The sequence below is a fragment of the Erinaceus europaeus genome, chromosome 16 (assembly GCF_950295315.1).
Source record: "Erinaceus europaeus chromosome 16, mEriEur2.1, whole genome shotgun sequence".
Classification (NCBI taxonomy): Eukaryota; Metazoa; Chordata; class Mammalia; order Eulipotyphla; family Erinaceidae; genus Erinaceus; species Erinaceus europaeus.
In genome coordinates this window covers 19394925-19414373 of record NC_080177.1, presented here as the reverse complement: position 1 = coordinate 19414373, position 19449 = coordinate 19394925, and the positions used below count along the sequence as shown (strand labels likewise).

Sequence of the window (19449 nt, the reverse complement as noted above, 5' to 3'; positions counted from 1 at the left end):
ATAGTATTTTCACAATAAACTATTTTTAACTTTCTACTTTAAGGTAATTTTAATGTCCAGTAGAGTTTATCTCTATTATTATTTTTTTCCTTTATTATTTTTATTGGGAGGTTAATGGTTTACAGCACAGCTGTTGGCACAGAATACAATTCCTCATCTCACCAAGACAGATGTCCGTGAAACACTATCCCTCCCAAATCAGGTCCATTATCGTATACCAGGACCTGAAAGACCCTATCCCCACAACCCTCTTTCCGCCTTCCTTCTCAAGAGTTCCTTGCTTTGGTGCAATACACTTATCTTTATTTTTAAAAATCAGAAATAAAGCTTTCCACACTTCTGTCCATTCTACCATTTTAAATGAAATTAACAAAGTTTGGAGAGAGTGTTTCCATACCAGACTTGTATGCCTGAGGCCTAGAGGTTCCACATAAAATTCCAGTCAAGAGCAACCAAGAAGTGCTCTGGTCTTTTTCTCTCTCTCCTTTTCATTAAAATAAAATAAGTGAAGTCTAGAGAGAGGGCACAATGGCTATGCAAGATTCTCATACTTGAGGCACTAAGGTTCCAATCTCTGCACCACCAAAATGAAAGCTAAGCAGTGCTCTGGCAAAATATACATATAACAACAACAACAACAATATGTCCATCACTTTAATCTATCTCTGTAATAAAAAAAAAGGTTTAAAAATTATAACACTTCATATACACTGTTTAAATTATCACTTTACCTCTCTTTTAATAATGGGATCAGGATGATCTAAGCACTCAATTATCGTCATCTGGTGTTGAAGAGCCAGAGTTGGATCCTGTTGGATAACATAAGTTAGCGCCTTCAGTCCTAAAAACAAAAATTGTATTATAGACAATGCCTTGAAACAAATACATGACAAATTTCAAAAGCTGTCCTTACAATTTCTTGACGTCAAAAGACTCGATAATCTTACCTAAGTATTTGAGGTTTATTTTAGGTGACAGAACAAATTTTCCAATGCACTTGGCAGCCTTCTCAAGTAATTCTGATTTGGGGTAAATAGAATAGACTGTATGCACACACTCAAACAAAATAGCTAGGAAAATAAAGTATTAAAATGTCAGTGATTGTGGGGTAAGACATAGTAAAAGAACTCAAAATTAAACAAACTGGAGGCCAGTTTTAATCAAAAACTGCATTTATGGAAACTTTACAAAGATATGGGTTAACTATTTTCAGGAGTATACAGTAGTTAAGGTGATATTACCATTCTACAGTTTAAAGGTATGTAAGATATTTAAGAAAGATATATCCGGATGTGAGGGCGATCTGGCTGCAACATCTGTCACCCCAGCTGATCTGGCTGGCTAGGTGGGTGTCCCCTTCCTCCCTCACCGCTCCATGTGCTTCCCTTCTGAAGCTGCATGCTCAGTCGAAGAGGACGGCCTTCCCTGAATAGAGACAGACCGGTCTTCGGTTGAGGGTATACGAGTAGCTGCGCTCCCCTGCTAGAACCTCCAAACAAGCTCTCAAGAAAGATACATCCATTCACATAAAATATATTTATTGAACACCTTATATGCACCAGGCATTGTCCTAGTACTATGTATATCATGGTGAACAAAACAGAAATAAAAAATGCCTTCAAGGAGCTCACATTCTAATGGACAACCATAATAATACATTCACTGTTCCTATGTAGTTAGATATTTCCAGCAACCCTTGGATGCTTTAAACTAGTCTATTCTCAGGCCATTTCTACCACTGATATAAAGAAACTGTATGAGGAATCTATTTTAATATGACTGATCTTAACATCATTTTAGGATGGTCTAGTATTTGTATCAAAGTTGAGTCACTTCTTAAAAATCTTCAAGTCGGGAGTCAGGCTGTAGCACAGCGGGTTAAGCGCAGGTGGCGCAAAGCACAAAGACCGGCATAAGGATCCCGGTTCGAACCCCGGCTCCCCACCTGCAGGGGAGTCGCTTCACAGGCGGTGAAGCAGGTCTGCAAGTGTCTATCTTTCTCTCCTCTGTCTTCCCCTCCTCTCTCCATTTCTCTCTGTCCTATCCAACAACGACAACAACAATAAAACAACAAGGCAACAAAAGGGAATAAATAAATAAAATAAATATTAAAAAAAAAATTAAAAAAAAATCTTCAAGTCAATTCTTTAGCTGGGAAATTAGAGCTTGATAGACAATCAAAATGGACACTTTTTATTTTTTATTTTTTTTTAGTTTTTAATGAACATGAGTCAGGAGTTGGAGTTTTGCCATAATAAAGAATGAATGAGGCATGATTAAATTCAGAATGCCCTCTGTAATCACTATGCTGTCTCCCAAGGCCCCCTGAATGTCCTATGTAATTATGGTGTCAGAAATGAGACACAGAAGAAGCAGCTTTTTAAAAATAGTTCTCCCGGGGAGGGGGGGGTAGATAGCATAATGGTTATGCAAACAGACTCTCGTTTCTGAGTCCTTGGTTCAATCCCCAGCACCACCATAAGCCAGGGCTGAGCAGCGCTCTGGTAAGAAACCTTTTGTGGTCTGGGAGATGGCACAAGTGGATAAAGCACTGTACCCTCAAGCATGAGGTCCTGAGTTTGATTCCATCAGCACATGTACCAGAGTGATGGCTAGTTCTTTCTCTCTCCTATCATTCTCATTAATAAATAAATATTTTTTAATATTTCAATTATTAAAATAATAATAAAATAAAAATTAAAAAGTTCTCCCCACACCAATGTAAAACTAACAAGGGGGGCCCAAAACAATAAATAAAGGAGAATCTTTTCATCAAATGGTGTTACAAAAATTGAACTGAAACATGCAAATAAATGCAGTTCAACCACCACGTATCACCATGCACAAAAGTAAACTCCAAGTGGATGAAAGACATGGACATTAGCCCAGAAACTATCAAATGCATAGAAGAAAACAATGGCAGAATACTTCATGGTCTATGCTTCAAAAAGGCCTTCAAAGATTCAAATTCATCAAAGAAGCTGAATCAAAGAAAACATATAAATCAATGGAAGTCAAGCTGAGGCGCTTCTGTACAGCAAAGGGTATCATCACACAAACATCTACAGCACGGGAAAAGATCTTTATACGACATACATCAGATAAAGGACTAATGACCAAATTACACAAAGAGTTCAGCAAACTGAACAGACAAACAAAAAATCCCATTAGGAATGAGGGTGAGGACATGGGCAGAAACTTCAAGTAAGAGACCCAGAGGGCCAACAGATACATGAGCAGGTGCTCAAAGTAACTGTTTACTAGAGAAATACAAGTGACGGCAATAATGAGATAGCACTGACACCTGTGAGAACATCTTACATTCGAAAAGACACTAATGCCAAATATTGGAGAGGACATGGGGAAAGGGGGACACTTCTGTAGGAGTGTGAATTGGTCCAACCTTTGTGGAAAAGTCTGGAGATTTCTTGGGACACTAGAAATGGACCAACCCTGTGACCCAACACTTTCTCTCTTGGGGATTTATCCATAGGAAACAAAAGCACCTGTCAGAAGAGATCCATGTAGACTTATGTTCAGAGCAGCATAATTTCTATTAGCCAAAACCTGGAAGCAACCTAGATGTCCAGTGACAGATGGGTGAATAAAAAAGTGTGGTGGGACACTACCGGTATACTGCAACACCACCGGACTACCGGTGAGTAATACTCGGCTGTTACAAATGATTAAGTGATCTCCTTGCATCCTCTTGGGTGGAACTTCAGGATTATTATGTTGAGTCAGATAAATCAAAAAGAGAAGAACAAATACCAAATGATCTCACTTACTAGGGGTACTTAACAAATAGGGATGAAGAGGAAGAACACAAAGTAAACATGGACTGGACATGGTGTATTGCACCAAAACAAAGAACTCTAGGGAGAAAGTGGAGGAAGAAAACTTTGGGGGCTTGGTACATAATGAAACTGTACCTATGTGCCAGTGGCTGCACCGAAAAGCATTAACACCTTAATAAAAAAACTGTAGGTCTACCGAAAGTTGTAGTCTATTAAATGTTCTTCCCAATAGAACCACTCTTTCTTTCTCTTTTTCTTTCTTCCTTCTTTCCTTCCTTCTTTTCTTTCTTTCTTTCTTTCCTTTCTTCCTTTTTTGTTGCCCTTGTTGTAGCCTTGTTGTGGTTATTGTTGTTGTTGTCTTTTCTTGTTGGATAGGACAGAGAGAAATGGAGAGAGGAGGGGAAGACAGAGAGGGGGAGAGAAAGACAGACACCTGCAGACCTGCTTCACCGCCTGTGAAGCGACTCCCCTGCAGGTGGGGAGCCGGGGGCTCGAACCAGGATCCTTACGCAGGTCCTTGCGCTTTGCGCCACGTGCGCTTAACCAGCTGTGCTACCTACCACCCAACCCCCAGAACCACTCTTTCTTTGCTTCAAACTGTGAAGACATAATCAGGCAATTATTTGTATATAAGACATTTCCTGAATATTCAACTAGCTGTTTTCCACTTCTAAGTTGCCTATCAATTTAGACTCAGATAAATTTTGTGGGGAAAAGCCTTGAAAACTTTGTGAGAAGTGAGAGACAGAAATGGAGAAGGAAGAAACTAGAAAAATAAGATCCCTTTTAAGAAGGTACAGAGTCCAACACCAAGAAAAACCAAAACAAAAGTCAACCAGTGGGACTATATCAAATTGAAGTTTCTGCACAGCAAAAGAAACCATCATCAAAACAGACACCCTACAGACAGGAGAACTTTACATACTATACATCAGATAAAATATTAATGACCAAAATAGATAAAGAACTCACTAAACTCAGCAACATAGAAAAAGACAACCTCATTAAAAAAAATGAGGAGAGGATGTGGATATAATCTTCCCCAAAATTGACCTGTCAACATCCATGTTCAGCGGGGAAGCAATTACAGAAGCCAGACCTTCCACCTTCTGCATCCCACAATGATCTTGGGTCCATACTCCCAGAGGGTTAAAGACTAGGAAAGCTATCAGGGGAGGGGATGGGATATGGAGTTCTGGTGGTGGGAAATGTGCGAAGCTGTAGCCCTCTTATTCTATGGTTTTGTCAATGTTTCCTTTTTATAAATAAAAAATTTAAAAAAAAATCTTCCCCAAATAGATTATCCTGAAGACCAAAAGATATATGAGCAAATGCTCAAAGTCACTGATTATCAGAGAAATACAAATAAAAACAACAAAGAGATACCACTTTATACTTGTGAGTATGTCACATATCAGAAAGGGCAGAAACAACTGTTAGCAAGGATATGGGGGATAGGGAACCCTTCTACACTGCTGGTGGGAGTGTAAATTATTGCAACCTCTGTGGAAAACATATGGAAGTTTCTCACAACACTAGAAATGAACCAACCCTATGACCTAGCAATTTCTCTTCTGGGGATATAGCCAAAGGAAACAAAAACAACTATCCAAAGAGTTCTATATACACCTACAATTACTGTAGCTCAAATTTGTAATATCCAAACTTGGAAGCAACCCAGATAGATGAGTGGCTAAGAAAACTATAGTATATGTACACAACAGAATGACTCTATTGGTTCAAAATGAAGTCATCTCCTTTGCCTCTTCTTGAGTGAAACTTGAAAGAATCATGTTAAATGAAACAAGTCAAAAAGAGAAAGATAAATATCAGATAAACTCACTTATAGGTAGAATGTAAGAAACAAGGACAGAAAGGGAAAACATACAGTGATACTTGGACTGGGTGTGGTGTATTGCACCAAAACAAGAACTCTGGGTAAGGAGAGGGAGAGGGGACACAGAGCGCTTTGGGGTCCTGATGAATGATGGTGGAAAAGAACCTAAATTGGGGCATGAGAAAGTCTGCAGTCACTTACCATGGGAAGATGAGAAATTGTATCCATGGGCCAACAATTGTACTGTAAACTATCACCCACCACCGCCCCTCCAAAAAATAATATGAAGAATGTAAAGGAGAAGGGAAAGGAGGAGGGGGAAAATTGTAACTGAGGAACCAGAAAGATTGCTTACTAGATAGGGTTTCTGCATTGGCCAGCATAAGCAGCCCAGATTTAATTCCAAGAACCACCACGGGAAGTACTGTGGCAACAGAGGAAGCTTCAGTGCTACCGTATCTCCTCCTCTCTCTGTCTCTCTTTTCTCTATCACTATATATGAATTTAAAAAAAATGACCCACAGCAGTGAAACTTTGTAAGTTTAAGGCCCTGGTACCACCAAAACAAGCAAAAGAAAAAAAATAATGACTGACTGAAGAGCAAACTACAAAGTAAGTTAAACTAAAAAGATACTTTTAACAATATTTATATACTTTTCCCATATTTGGAAGCAACTCTCTTCCCTGCTCCAGCTTTCTAGTCATTTTTCCAACTATGACACCAACTCCCCAGATAATACCTTGGGTCCACCTGCATATTAGACATCAAGCTGAAGCAAAACCTACTAAAATTATTGGCCCCTTGGAATATACCTAAAATAGGCCTATTAGCTTTTTCCAAAACGAAGACTCCAAATATTCATCTGTAATATTCTTGCCTTTAGGTTCATGATTAGTCAACATTTTTTTCTGCTTTATATCTTAACTCTTTTTCAGCCACCAAGTTCCAGATGCTATCATGATGCCAACTGGACTTCCCTGGGCAGACGACCCACCAATATGTCCTGGAGCCCTGCTTCCCCAGAACCCTACCCTACTAGGGAGAGACAGGCTGGGAGTACAGATCGACCTGTCAATGCCCATGTTCAGCTGTGGAGCAATTACAGAAGCCAGACCTTCCACCTTCTGCACCCCATAATGTCCGTGGGTTCATGCTCCCAAAGAGATAAAGAATGGGAAAGCTTTCAAGGGAGGGAATGGGATATGAAGATCCAGTGGTGAGAATTGTGTGGAACTGTACCCCTCTTATCCTGTGGTCTTATCAATATTTCCATTTTATAAATATTTTTACAAAAGATACTTTGCATTTTCAGAAATTGTCCTGTGAAATATCTTTATGCTAAGAACTGAACAAAGAAAATCTTGAATTGATTTATAGACAAAAGCTTGAATCAGGGCTATTAGCAGACCTTTGTTCTGTTTTTCTAAGTCTGTAAACTAAGAAGAGTTTCTGAATTTTTAAGAGGTTATTAAAAACAAAGAAGTCTATACAATCTGCAAAATCTAAAATATATACTATCTGACCTCCTTTTCAGAAAAAATTTTACCAAACCCTGAACTAATATGGCAGTCTGAAAATTGATGAAAAATAATAGTGCTCCACTTTCTCTCCTAACTGGCATATTTTCCTTCAAAGATTCCTGCCACACACAATTCTCCTGCCAGCAAAGTATTTACTACTATAGGCTTATTATTCATCTAAAATCTAAGATTTCATATTTAGCTTCTCATAGATTTCTGAGAAGTCAACATAGGTAAAAATTAGCCCAGAAGCCATGCTTTTTGGCAACACATGTGAGATAAAAATGAATTTAAGTCTTCAAGACTATTTTCCCATCTAGAGCTAAGTACTTTTATTCAACAGTTCAACAAAAAGTGAAGTATAAGTCAATAACTTTTTAATAATTTATTATATATATATTTATTTATTTATTTTCCCTTTTTGGTGCCCTTGTTTTTTTAAGTCAGTAATTTTTAAAAGGAGTTACTCAACTGGTTAGGGGCCTGAGGAGATAAGGGAGAATGAGTATCATGGGTTTTCTTTTTGCCTCTTATACTGAAGAGTGCCTACTGGAGATTCAGCAATCTAGAAGTACCACTGAACTCAGTCACCCTAACCAGTTGACTTTCTTTTTTTTTTTTAATTTTTATTTATAAAAAGGAAACACTTAAAAAAAAAAAAAAAAAAAAAGGAAACACTGACACTAAAAAAAACCATAGGCTAAGAGGGGTACAACTCCACACAATTCCCACCACCAGAACTCTGCACTCCATCCCCTCCCCTGACAGCTTTCCTATTCTTAATCACTCTGGGAGTATGGACCCAGGGTCATTATGGGATGCAGAAGGTGGAAAGTCTGGCTTCCATAATTGCTTTCCCGCTGAACATGGGTGTTGGCAGGTCGATCCATACTTCCAGCATGCCTTTCTCTCTCTTTCCTTAGTGGGGCAGAGCTCTGGGGAAGCGGGGCTCCAGGACGTATTGGTGGGGTCATCTGCCCAGGGAAGTCCGGTTGGCATCATGATAGCAGTTGGAACCCGGTGGCTGACAAAAAGAGTTAATATATAAAGCCAAACAAACTATTGACTAATCATGAACCTAAAGGCTTGGGGGTCTCCGTTTTGTAGATGGTTAGTAAGCCTATTTCAGTTATATTCCACCAAAGGGCCCGTGACTTTCTTTCCTCCACCCTTCAGAGTCTTATATTAATTTTCCATGCAATATCCAGGGTTTACTAAGTGTACTTAGTAGGAGAAACAAGGAAAAGTACTTCTATTTCTGATAATTCTACACTAATACTCCAAAATATCTACCCAAAATATCTTTCACACTTTCAGATCTAGACAGGAAAAATATCCAAACAAATTTGGCTGCAGTGAGACCTTTGCAATATGATCTTTCCACTCTTCCTATTAATAATTGTCCACTCAGGCTGGTGAGTCACTGCTCTCTAAAATTGCTTCAAAAATCTCCACCTCCACACCTTCTCTCATGTTCCCTGTGCCTAACAACCCCCCCCACTTCAACCTCTCTTCCTTCTGTCTCTCTAAATCTACCTAACTCTATAGTTCCTGTTATGCCAATAAATTATATCAACCCACAATAACCTGTAATTCTTCTCTATAACATTTCAGCACCTGTCCTTTCCCATCTAATCGGTGAGCTTGATCATAATACTGCTTTATTCATAACTATATTCCAAACATCAGGCACAGGGATGGCAACAGAAATTTAGTAGATATTTGATGACTTACTATCTGGTTAAAAAGTATCTTCAAATATAAAATTTTATAAAATATGAAACAGAAATGACTTATCTTCACAGTCAATAAGACACTCAAATGTTTTCATAAAGAGATGGTTACTTCTCTTTTAAAATAAAATCTGGGGGTCGGGCAGTGGCGCAGCGGGTTAACCGCATGTGGCACAAAGCACAGGGACCAGCGGAAGGATCCTGGTTCGAGCCCCCGGCTCCCCACCTGCAGGGGAGTCGCTTCACAGGCGGTGAAGCAGGTCTGCAGGTGTCTATCTTTCTCTCCCCGTCTTCCCCTCCTCTCTCCATTTCTCTCTGTCTTATCCAACAACGAACAACATTAACAATGGCAATAATAATAACCACAACGAGGCTACAACAAGGGAAACAAAAAGGGGGAAAAAATGGCCTCCAGGAGCGGTGGATTCATGGTGCAGGTACCGAGCCCAGCAATAACCCTGGAGGGAAATAAATAAATAAATAAATAAATAAATAAATAAATAAAATCTATAAAAAGAAAAACATACAGCTATCAAGAACAATGAACCCACCTTCTCTGACCCATCTTGGACAGAGCTAGAAGGAATTATGTTAAGTGAGCTAAGTCAGAAAGATAAAGATGAGTATGGGATGATCCCACTCATCAACAGAAGTTAAGTAAGAAGATCTGAAAGGGAAACTAAAAGCAGGACCTGACCAAATTGTAAGTAGGACACCAAAGTAAAAACCCTGTGGTGAGGGGTAGACATGTGGCTTCCTGGGCCAGTGGGGGGTAGGGGTGGGTAGGTGGGATGGGTCACAGTCTTCTGGTGGTGGGAATGGTGTTTATGTACACTCCTAGTAAAGTGGTATAAATAAATCATATAAATCACTAGCTAATTGAGAGGGGGAAAATTAATTGTATGTCTCGAAGTTTTTAAAACACAGACTGAGTCTTTTTAATATATAGGCTGTGTATTTGATACGCCGACTCTCTCAAAAGCCTAGACCAAGTAGATCAGAAGCAACCGGTGGCACTGCTATTTACAAGATACTGGGTACTATACAGCAAACCCTAACAAAAGGACTTTTCAAAAGTTAACCCAATTACCAAATAATGTGATGATAACATTAACTATCCATTGTCTTTTTGAACCCTAAGACAGCAGGAACCTCACATCTCCACTATAGAGCCTATATTTCCCCCAGTCCTGGAACCTTAGGATAGGGCCCAATTTCCCGCATGCCTCTCCCAATCCATATCAAATAATGTTGCATCCACAGATCGCAACCTAATCAACGCAATGACTGCCACCTCAACATGCTTCAGCTCAGACTGTGTCCAGAGACTTCAGGTGTGGAATGACAACCCTTCAGCTTCATTACTCGGGTGAGACCTTTCCTTTCATAGCATTCTCTAATTCCATCCCAGGTGGATCACTTTCTAACAAAGTCCCAAAACCTAGATATACACCAGGTTCTGTGAGAGACAGCATATGTTCACACGCATCCATAAACAAGTGCAAAATATATACCTGAAAACAGAAGTATACTAGAGTTTGTAGTGTGTACCCCCCCAACACTTCCTCTCCACTATTCCAACCTTTGGGTCCATGATTGCTCAACAATTTGTTTGGCTTTGTATGTTAACTCTCTTTTCAGCCACCAGGTTCCAGATGCCATCAGGATGCCGGCCAGGCTTCCCTGGACTGAAGACCCCACCAATGTGTCCTGGAGCTCAGCTTCCCCAGAGACCCACCCTACTAGGGAAAGAGAGAGGCAGACTGGGAGTATGGACCGACCAGTCAACGCCCATGTTCAGCAGGGAAGCAATTACAGAAGCCAGACCTTCCACCTTCTACAACCCACAACGACCCTGGGTCCATGCTCCCAGAGGGATAGAGAATGGGAAAGCTATCAGGGGAGGGGATGGGATATGGAGATTGGGTGGTGGGAATTGTGTGGAGTTGTACCCCTCCTACCCTATGGTTTTGTTAATTTATCCTTTCTTAAATAAAAAATAAATTTAAAAAAAAAAGAAAAGAAAAACAATTTGTGAGTGATGCTTTGATGTTTTTTTCCTCTGTTATTAAATAAACATTTCACTTAGAAATAATTTCATAGGGTGGGGGGTAGGGGAGAATACAGGTCCAAAAAGGATGACAGAGGACCTAGTGGGGGTTATATTATTCTATGGAAAACTGGGAAATGTTATGCATATACAAACTACTGTATTTACTGTCAAATGTAAAACATAAATTCCCCAATAAAGAAATTTTTTAAAAGAATTTCAATAGTGAATAATTAATGAATAAACACATAAAACGGTGCCATATCTTCACACATTATTTGCTAGTCAATGCTTAATGCTGACAAACAATAGAACCACCTTAACATTAACACATAAAGCTTTATTGAAATCTATAGCATTCAACATGACTTTAGTTATAATACCAGAAAATGCCATTGGTTATTTGAGAAGCAGTTATATACATTACCTACCATATGTGACATTGTGATTTAATTCGGCTCTTCGTAAGGATTCATCAAGAACATCATACATTAATTCACTTGTCCTGTTTAAAAGATATTTTATTTGCAGTAGAATTATAGTATTATTACCCAATAAAACAGTGTTTCAAACTTCTCTTTCTTTAAAACTGAGGATCTACAGAAAAGAAGTGAAAGAAATTCATTGTATGAAGTTATGGAATTTCACTTCTTAAAGATTCCATTTGCTCTTTTTCATAAGCCTTACCAAGGTTGACTACTCAATGAAAAAATATACATGAGTCAATTAACTCTTTCTAGGCCTGTTTCTAGTTTACAAATCAGGTTTTGAACACACTACAGTTTCTAATTTTCTTACAGTAAAATATTTCTATCTCTCTTAAGTTATTATATTATACCACATCTACCTAAGATTACTCCAGAAAGTATAATATCTATGCCTTACATTTTTTTTAATTGAAATACTAATCTTGCTGTAAGCAACACTAGTCTCCTCAAGGTAGAAAATTCCAACCTTCATTTACATTAAATATAGAAAATTATATTTTGCACAATTAGCAGACTTTGTTTCATTCCCATACCTTTATGGTCACTATTTATAGTAATAGTAACCATGTTGATGCAGGTACTGTGGAAAACACAGTACTTCATGGAGACACTGCACTCTACCTCTATGGGAAGTCCTCTATAAGAGGCCAATGCAAAAACTATGGCTATCAGCTGATATTTTTATGCCTTTTTTTAATCTCTAAGTTTGCTTCACCAGGTATTTTTGTTTCCCAAATTCAAAACATGTATTTTTTATGAACCATTAACATAGAACACTTGTCTTGCTGAGACAACACTATAAAACAAAAGGGTCAAAGTAGTCTAGAACTATAAACATATCACACAAACTGTATCTTTTTCAGAAAATTTTCTACAATTACAAAACAAGTCAATAAGCAGTGCATATATTTTATTGTCAATATTAAAGTATAAATATCCAGTGAGGATCCAGAACTCTATTCTAAAAGCCCTCGCGTTCCCACATAAGCATTTCTCCCACAGTCAGTAATCATATAATGAACATTACAAATCCTCCCCTTCCAAAATTTCAGTAGTACTATACTTGCATTAATCTAGTAACTCAATTTTAAAAACCAATGTCTCACAAAAAGAGTCATAATTAACTACAAATATGGAAGCATTTATAGACATAATATAGCCAATGTTAATAATCTAAAAAGAATGCTTTAAACACAAGAAATTGCTCAAACAATTGAAATCATAAGACTTTTCCAGTAAATTATTTTACATTATAGTTCTGTTATAATATTTTTACAGTCACATTCAGCTAATCATGTTTTTATGCTTTAGGGCCTGAGAGGTGGCACAGTGAGAGGTGGCACTGGCCCCTCACGTATAAAGTTGAGAGTTCAACCCTCAGTAATCCCCAGTATCCTATGTGTCAGAGTGATGATTTGGTTCTCCTTCTTTCCTTTTCATTGATAATTAAATAAAAATATTAAAAGAATAAGATTTATATTAACATAAAATTTCATTCAAGTTGAGACTATAAAGGAGAAAATGTTCTAATGCTCCACAACATTATAAAAATGCCTCTCACTGTTCAGTAAGTTGAGCATAATCATTATTCAACAGCTCTTTGGAAGTACCATTTCACTAATTTTTTATGTAGTCTCCAAATTCAGAATGAAGGAAGACAACAAGCTAACTTAGTAAATTAGGGGTAGGGTTAGATAGCATAATGGTTATGCAAAGAGAGTCTTGGGCCTGAGGCTCCAAAGTCCCAGGTTCAATCCTCTGCACCACCATAAGCCACATGTGCGTACTCTGGTAAAAAGGAATGAAGGAATTAGTTAGTTAATCCAGTAAATTCACTAACTGTCTCCAAAGTTAGTTCATGGCAACATGACAACATTAGATCTTAAGTCAATGAAGTCTGGATGTTATTAATATGAAATTTGTGGTTTTAAAACAGAAGTCCAATGAATTCCAACCCAAGTTCCAAAAAAATAATACACTGGGCTATATAAAATATAACAAGGAATAATATTTCTCATGTCTCTATCTGCTTCATTACTTACGGACCGTTACCATTTCAATTAGAGCTTACATTCATAAACACAGAAAAAGGTGACATAGCAGTACCAAGAGTGAGAGCCTCTGCAGTTCTCTGAGAGCTATGTCTCATAAAATCAGAACACTGACTAGCAAATATTTTCTCAAGACAAAAATCTAAAGATTTGAGTCATGGTCTCTGAGATCAAAGGAACTAAAATCTAACTGGGATTGATCTCAAAGCATTCAGGAAAAAAAAGTTTTAAGTGAAAATAATATATGTATGCCACTAACTTACAAAGAAAGAAAGAAAATAATTAAACAAGCGTGTGAGTACAGGAAATAGCATAAGTGATTCCTTAGTACTATTCTTGGAACTATTCTGTAAATTGAAAGTCTATGGCAAAAGAAATAATAAATGAAAAGATACCCATAAAAAGTAAAAGAAAATATATATATATGAAAAGATACCCATAAAAAGTTTAATGTAATTTATTGGCTAAAAAGAGGAATTCAGTAAAAATAAATCTGTCTAGAAGTCCAATGTGCTATCCATTGTGCCACAGAGCCAAGTGAGAAAAAATAAATCAATAAGGTGCAGAACTTATATCCAAGAAGAACAAGAGTGAGCAATTAATATCCACAGGCCTAATCCACTATGTATTTTTATATGGCATGTTAAGTTTTTTTTATTACTATCTTTATTTATATAATGGATAGAAAGAGCCAGAAATTGAGAGGGAAGGGGGTGATAGACAGGGAGAGAGACAGAGACACCTGCAGCCCTGCTTTACCACTCATGAAGCTTTCCCCCTACAGATGGGAACCAGGGGCTCAAATCTGGGTCCTCATGCACTGTAAAATGTGCACTCAACCAGGTATGCCACCACCCTGCCCCCAAGATTTTTTTATATTTATTTATTTATTTATTTTTCCCTTTTGTTGCCATTGTTGTTTTTCTATTGTAGTTATTACTGCTGTTTTTGTTGTCATCATTGTTGGACAGGACAGAGAGAAATGGAGAGAGATGGGAAAGACAGAGAAAGGGAGAGAAAGATAGACACCTGCAGACCTGCTTCACCGCCTGTGAAGTGATTCTCCTGCAGGTGGGGAGCTGGAGGCTCGAACCAGGATCCTTATGCCGGTCCATGTGCTTCGCGCCATGTGTGTTTAACCCACTACGCTACTGACCGACTCCCGATTTATATATATATTTTTTTTTTTCAATGTTAAAATTGGGGAATGGATTCAAGTTTTTTTTCTTTCCTTTTTTTAAGTATATATTTTTTTAATATTTATTTATTTTCCCTTTTGTTGCCCTTGTTTTTTTATTGTTGTAGTTATTATTGTTGTTGTTACTGATATCATCTTGCTGGATAGGACAAAGAGAAATGGAGAGAGGAGGGGAGACAGAGAGGGAGAGAGAAAGATAGACACCTGCAGACCTGCTTCCCCGCCTGTAAAGCGACTCCCCTGCAGGTGGGGAGCCAGGGGCTCGAACCAGGATCCTTATCCTGGTCCTTGCACTTTGTGCCCCATGCACTTAACCCTGACTCCTGGATTCAACTTTCAATTCAAGTTTTAATGTCCATAAGGTTTTTTTGGAATACAGCTGTGTTCATTGTCCATGGCTACCTTTAAGTGACACAAAAGACTTGAATGTTTATAACAGACATATACCCCACAAGTCCTAAAATATTCATTATCTGGTTCTTTAGAGACAAAGTTTTTCCAATCCCTAAATTAAAGAGATTAAAAATGCTTCACTGAAGATATGGGACATCAGAGGTACCTTTCAGAATACCTATCAGAGGTATAGGTAGGATTTAAATAAGCAGAGAGGCAGGGTTATCCCAGAAACCTGAATTTATATACTTCTTACTACAGTTTAGTTATGACTATAAAGCCAACTAAATAAGCAATGGAAAATCTGGCTTCTTAAGAAATCTCTATATGACTAAAACCTACAACTAACAAACTTACTTGAGCTAGTTTACCTTTGATCATCTTTTCCTAGAAGTCCTAGTATTCTCAAGAGCTGGATCTGTAACCATGGTGCTGGCACACTGTGGTAATTGAAATCTACTGGGAGCTTGCCTCCTACTACTTGCTTCAAAATGGTTACAAAACTCCCAGTCAAATCTTTATATGCAGGTGCATTCTCCTACATCCAAAAAACAAACAAGCAAAAAACAAGGAATGTCTTATCAAATATAAACTAGATGAACTGGCCCACAGATTCTAATTCATGAAGAGGTACTCATGAAATCTCATACAAATACAGACTTTCAGGCAATACACTGAGCTAAATTACTATAAACCCATCGTCACCATCTAGGTAATTTTCTTGCCATACCATTTAATCCATCTCCTCCTGCGGCAATGTATGTATCAGTGTATTGGTGTCAACAGTGTAGTCTAAATGCTGCACAAGCCCCATTGGCTCTCCTCATTTCTGTTAACTGTTACACATCCATGAAGTTATATAAAAGACTGAATGCCTGAAAAAACCACAAACCTACAAACTGAGATAAAAGACTCACTCAATATTTCACCTACAACTCTTGCTAAAAATAACTTGCAAAATTACTATTAAAAAAAAAATCACCTGGATGATCACCAGGCAATTACCAGATCACCTGGATGGTGACTGCCATAAGAACAACCCAGGTTTGAGTCTGGTCCCCAACACACTAGAGGAAGCTTTGCTACGGTGTTATCTTTCCTTCTCTCTCTATCTCTGCCTCCTGTCTCTCTCTATGTGAAAACGTCAGTCTGGAGCAGTGACAAAAGGGAAAAAAAAAAGTCTTAAAATAATACTTAAGTGTTTTATGTACTTTACTAAAAAAAAAAACTTGTTTTTCTGAACTCCACAGCGATATTTTTCTAGCAGCAACTACTCAGTATCTGCTGCAATTTCCAGCTTACCTTAATCATCCTATAGTATATGTGCAAAGAAGCAGCCATGACTCCAACATCTCTGTCACAAAGTGCTTTCCGAAACTTAATATGAATATGCTGTACTTGATTAGGAGCAATGAGAAGAAATTTGTATAATGCCAAAACAGCTTTTCTTCGTATTATTTCCCTAAAGATAAAGAAACAAATTAAGCAAATCATCTGAATTGCCATGAATTTAGTTTGAAAGTTATGAGCCATATGACTTCAAAATAGCTGATATACAGCACAATTTATAACAGCCAAAACCTGGAAGCAACCCAGGTGTCCAACAACAGATGAGTGGCTGAGCAAGTTGTGGTCTATATACATAATGGAATACTACTCAGCTATTAAAAATGGTGATTTCATCATTTTCAGCCCATCTTGGAGCTTGAAGAAATCATGTTAAGTGAAATATGTCAGAAATAGAAGGATGAATATGCGATAATCTCACTCTCAGGCAGAAGCTGAAAAACAACATCAGAAGAGAAAACCCTAAGCAGAACTTGGACTGGAGCTGGTGTATTGCACCAAAGTCAAAGACTCTGGGGTGGGTAAGGGGAAGAGTATAGGTCCTGGAAAAGGATGACAAAGGACCTAGTGGGGGTTGTATTGTTATATGGAAAACTGAGAAATGTTATGCATGTACAAACTATTGTTTTTACTGTTGAATGTAAAACATTAACCCCCCAATAAAGGGGGGAAAATGTTTAAAAAAATAGCTGCTATACTTGATGTGGCAAATATAATAAAGCATTTAGAGATGATGATCTAGAAGACTGCATACCTGAAATCTATGTAATGTGATCAATAAATGTTACTTCAATAAAGAACACAAATATCAGCTTTTATCTTAATGTAAAAAAAGAGAGAATTATGCATCTACTATTATTCTAAGCCATCAAACTATCAATAGAAAAAACATGGTTATCTCTAGGAGGTAAGATCTCACAAGAAGTTAACTGTCAATGTACATTTCTCGTTACAGAATTTTTTGGTAATAAGTATGCATTTACTTGTGGTCCGGGAGGTGGCACAGTGGTAAAGCTTTGGACTCTCAAGCATGAGGTCCCGAGTTTGATCCCCAGCAGCACATGTGCCAGAATGATGTCTGGTTCTTTCTCTCTCCCTCTATCTTTCTCATAAATAAATAAAATATTTAAAAATATATATATATTTTTAAAAATAAGAACAAAAAAAAAGATAAACAAATTTCTTAATTTTCTAATTTTATTTTTGAAAACCATACCTCTAGAAATTAGAAAAAAAAAAAAAAACAGTATGGTTACATTAGAAGCAATTGTCAAATAATATTAAACAGTCTCTTCGTTAACATTAAAAGTAACATTTTAGTCTAAAAGAAAAAAGCGTTTCATATATTTTCATTCATGAAAGCAAACTTTAAAAAGAATTCTTGGGCAATAAGGAGAGAACAGGAAAACTCATGTGGGCTTAAAACTGTTATTCCTCTACTTGCACAGTTCCTTTGTTTAAAAACCCTCAGTACAGGGAGTTGAGCTGTAGCGCAGCGGGTTAAGCGTACATGGCACAAAGCACAAGGACCAGCCTAAGGATCCAGGGGAGCCCCCAGCTCCCCAGCTGCAGGGGAGTCGCTTCACAGGTGGTGAAGCAGGTCTGCAGGTGTCTGTCTTTCTCTCCCCCTCTCTGTCATCCCCTCCTCTCTCCCTTTCTCTCTGTCCTATTCAACAATGACAGCAATAATAACTACAACAATAAAACAAGGGAATAAATAAATAAATAAATAAATAACCCTCAGTACAATGAAAGGGGAAGTGTATGAAAATTTTGCATTACATTTGTAGCAAATAAAGTTCAACATATAAAAAGCAAAATAGCTGCTATCTTTTTATCTTAATTGTCACTAGTTATGATTGATTTCTTATTTGATTCTCTGATGCCTATTTCTGCATAGTTCCTATTATATGTGGACAATGCTTACAACAGCAGAAAATGACACAGAAGTGAAATATTTAAAGATTTGTGTGTGTTTGATCTAACATTAGATTATTCAATGCAATTCTGTTCTACTGAGGAATATCTTTTATAAGCTTCCTAATAAATGGATACCCAGCTTCTGCTAAATGCCATTAATATAATAGTTCACTACCTCCCTTGACAAACTATGACATGATGAAAATTCTTTTCACATAAAAGAAAAGCAGATTGGGGAGTCAGGCTGTAGCGCAGCGGGTTAAGCGCAGGTGGCACAAAGCACAAGGACCGGCATAAGGATCCCGGTTTGAACCCCGGCTCCCCACCTGCAGGGGAGTCGCTTCACAGGCGGTGAAGCAGGTCTGCAGGTGTCTATCTTTCTCTCCTCCTCTCTGTCTTCCCCTCCTCTCTCCATTTCTCTCTGTCCTATCCAACAACGACGACAACAACAATAATAACTACAACAATAAAACAACAAGGGCAACAAAAGGGAATAAATAAATAAAATAAAATAAAATAATTAAAAAAAAAGAAAAGCAGATTAATGTAATATTTCCTGTTAACATTAACACTATAGTGGCAATAAATGACATCATACTAAGTCAGTGTTAACCACTATTAGTTCTGGAAGATAGTACGTAGATGAGGTGAAGAAAAAGTAAATGTGCCCCACACCACCATAAACCAGAGCTAAACAGTACTCTGGTTAAATATATATCTAGATCTATATCTAGATCTAGATATATATATTCGAAAAAAGAAAAGGTATATGAACTCTGCAAAGGCTTAGGTATTACAAGGCCTGACCCTAAGTAATGATACTGACATAGGATATCAGGACTCCTGGATTTAGGTTTTAAGGCTGGCATACTAAAATACTGTCAGGACAAGCCGTTTCACATCTTCTTTGCAACATCTACTAGCCTACCTGTAGCTCTGTTCCACATTGTTTCACTCTTTACTTCACAGCATGGAGTTAAGTATGGCTATAACTGCAAAGCAGAGTTTAAAAACAAACAAAAAAGGGCGGGGGGGAGTCGGGCTGTAGCGCAGCGGGTTAAGCGCAGGTGGCGCAAAGCACAAGGACCGGCATAAGGATCCCGGTTTGAACCCC

The 19449-nt window shown here is 37.8% G+C and overlaps 1 protein-coding gene across 1 annotated transcript in view; it reads right to left on the bottom strand.

The window, feature by feature from the left end:
* AP4E1 (adaptor related protein complex 4 subunit epsilon 1) overlaps positions 1-19449 on the bottom strand; it is a 65723-nt gene that overhangs the window by 29426 nt on the left and 16848 nt on the right. Inside the window, exons 6-11 of the mRNA XM_060175715.1 lie at positions 16371-16530; positions 15440-15606; positions 11370-11443; positions 948-1070; positions 727-841; positions 398-417 (exon numbers count right to left, since the gene is read on the bottom strand). Coding sequence (XP_060031698.1) covers positions 398-417; positions 727-841; positions 948-1070; positions 11370-11443; positions 15440-15606; positions 16371-16530 — 659 coding nt within the window. The remainder of the gene's footprint in view (positions 1-397; positions 418-726; positions 842-947; positions 1071-11369; positions 11444-15439; positions 15607-16370; positions 16531-19449) is intronic.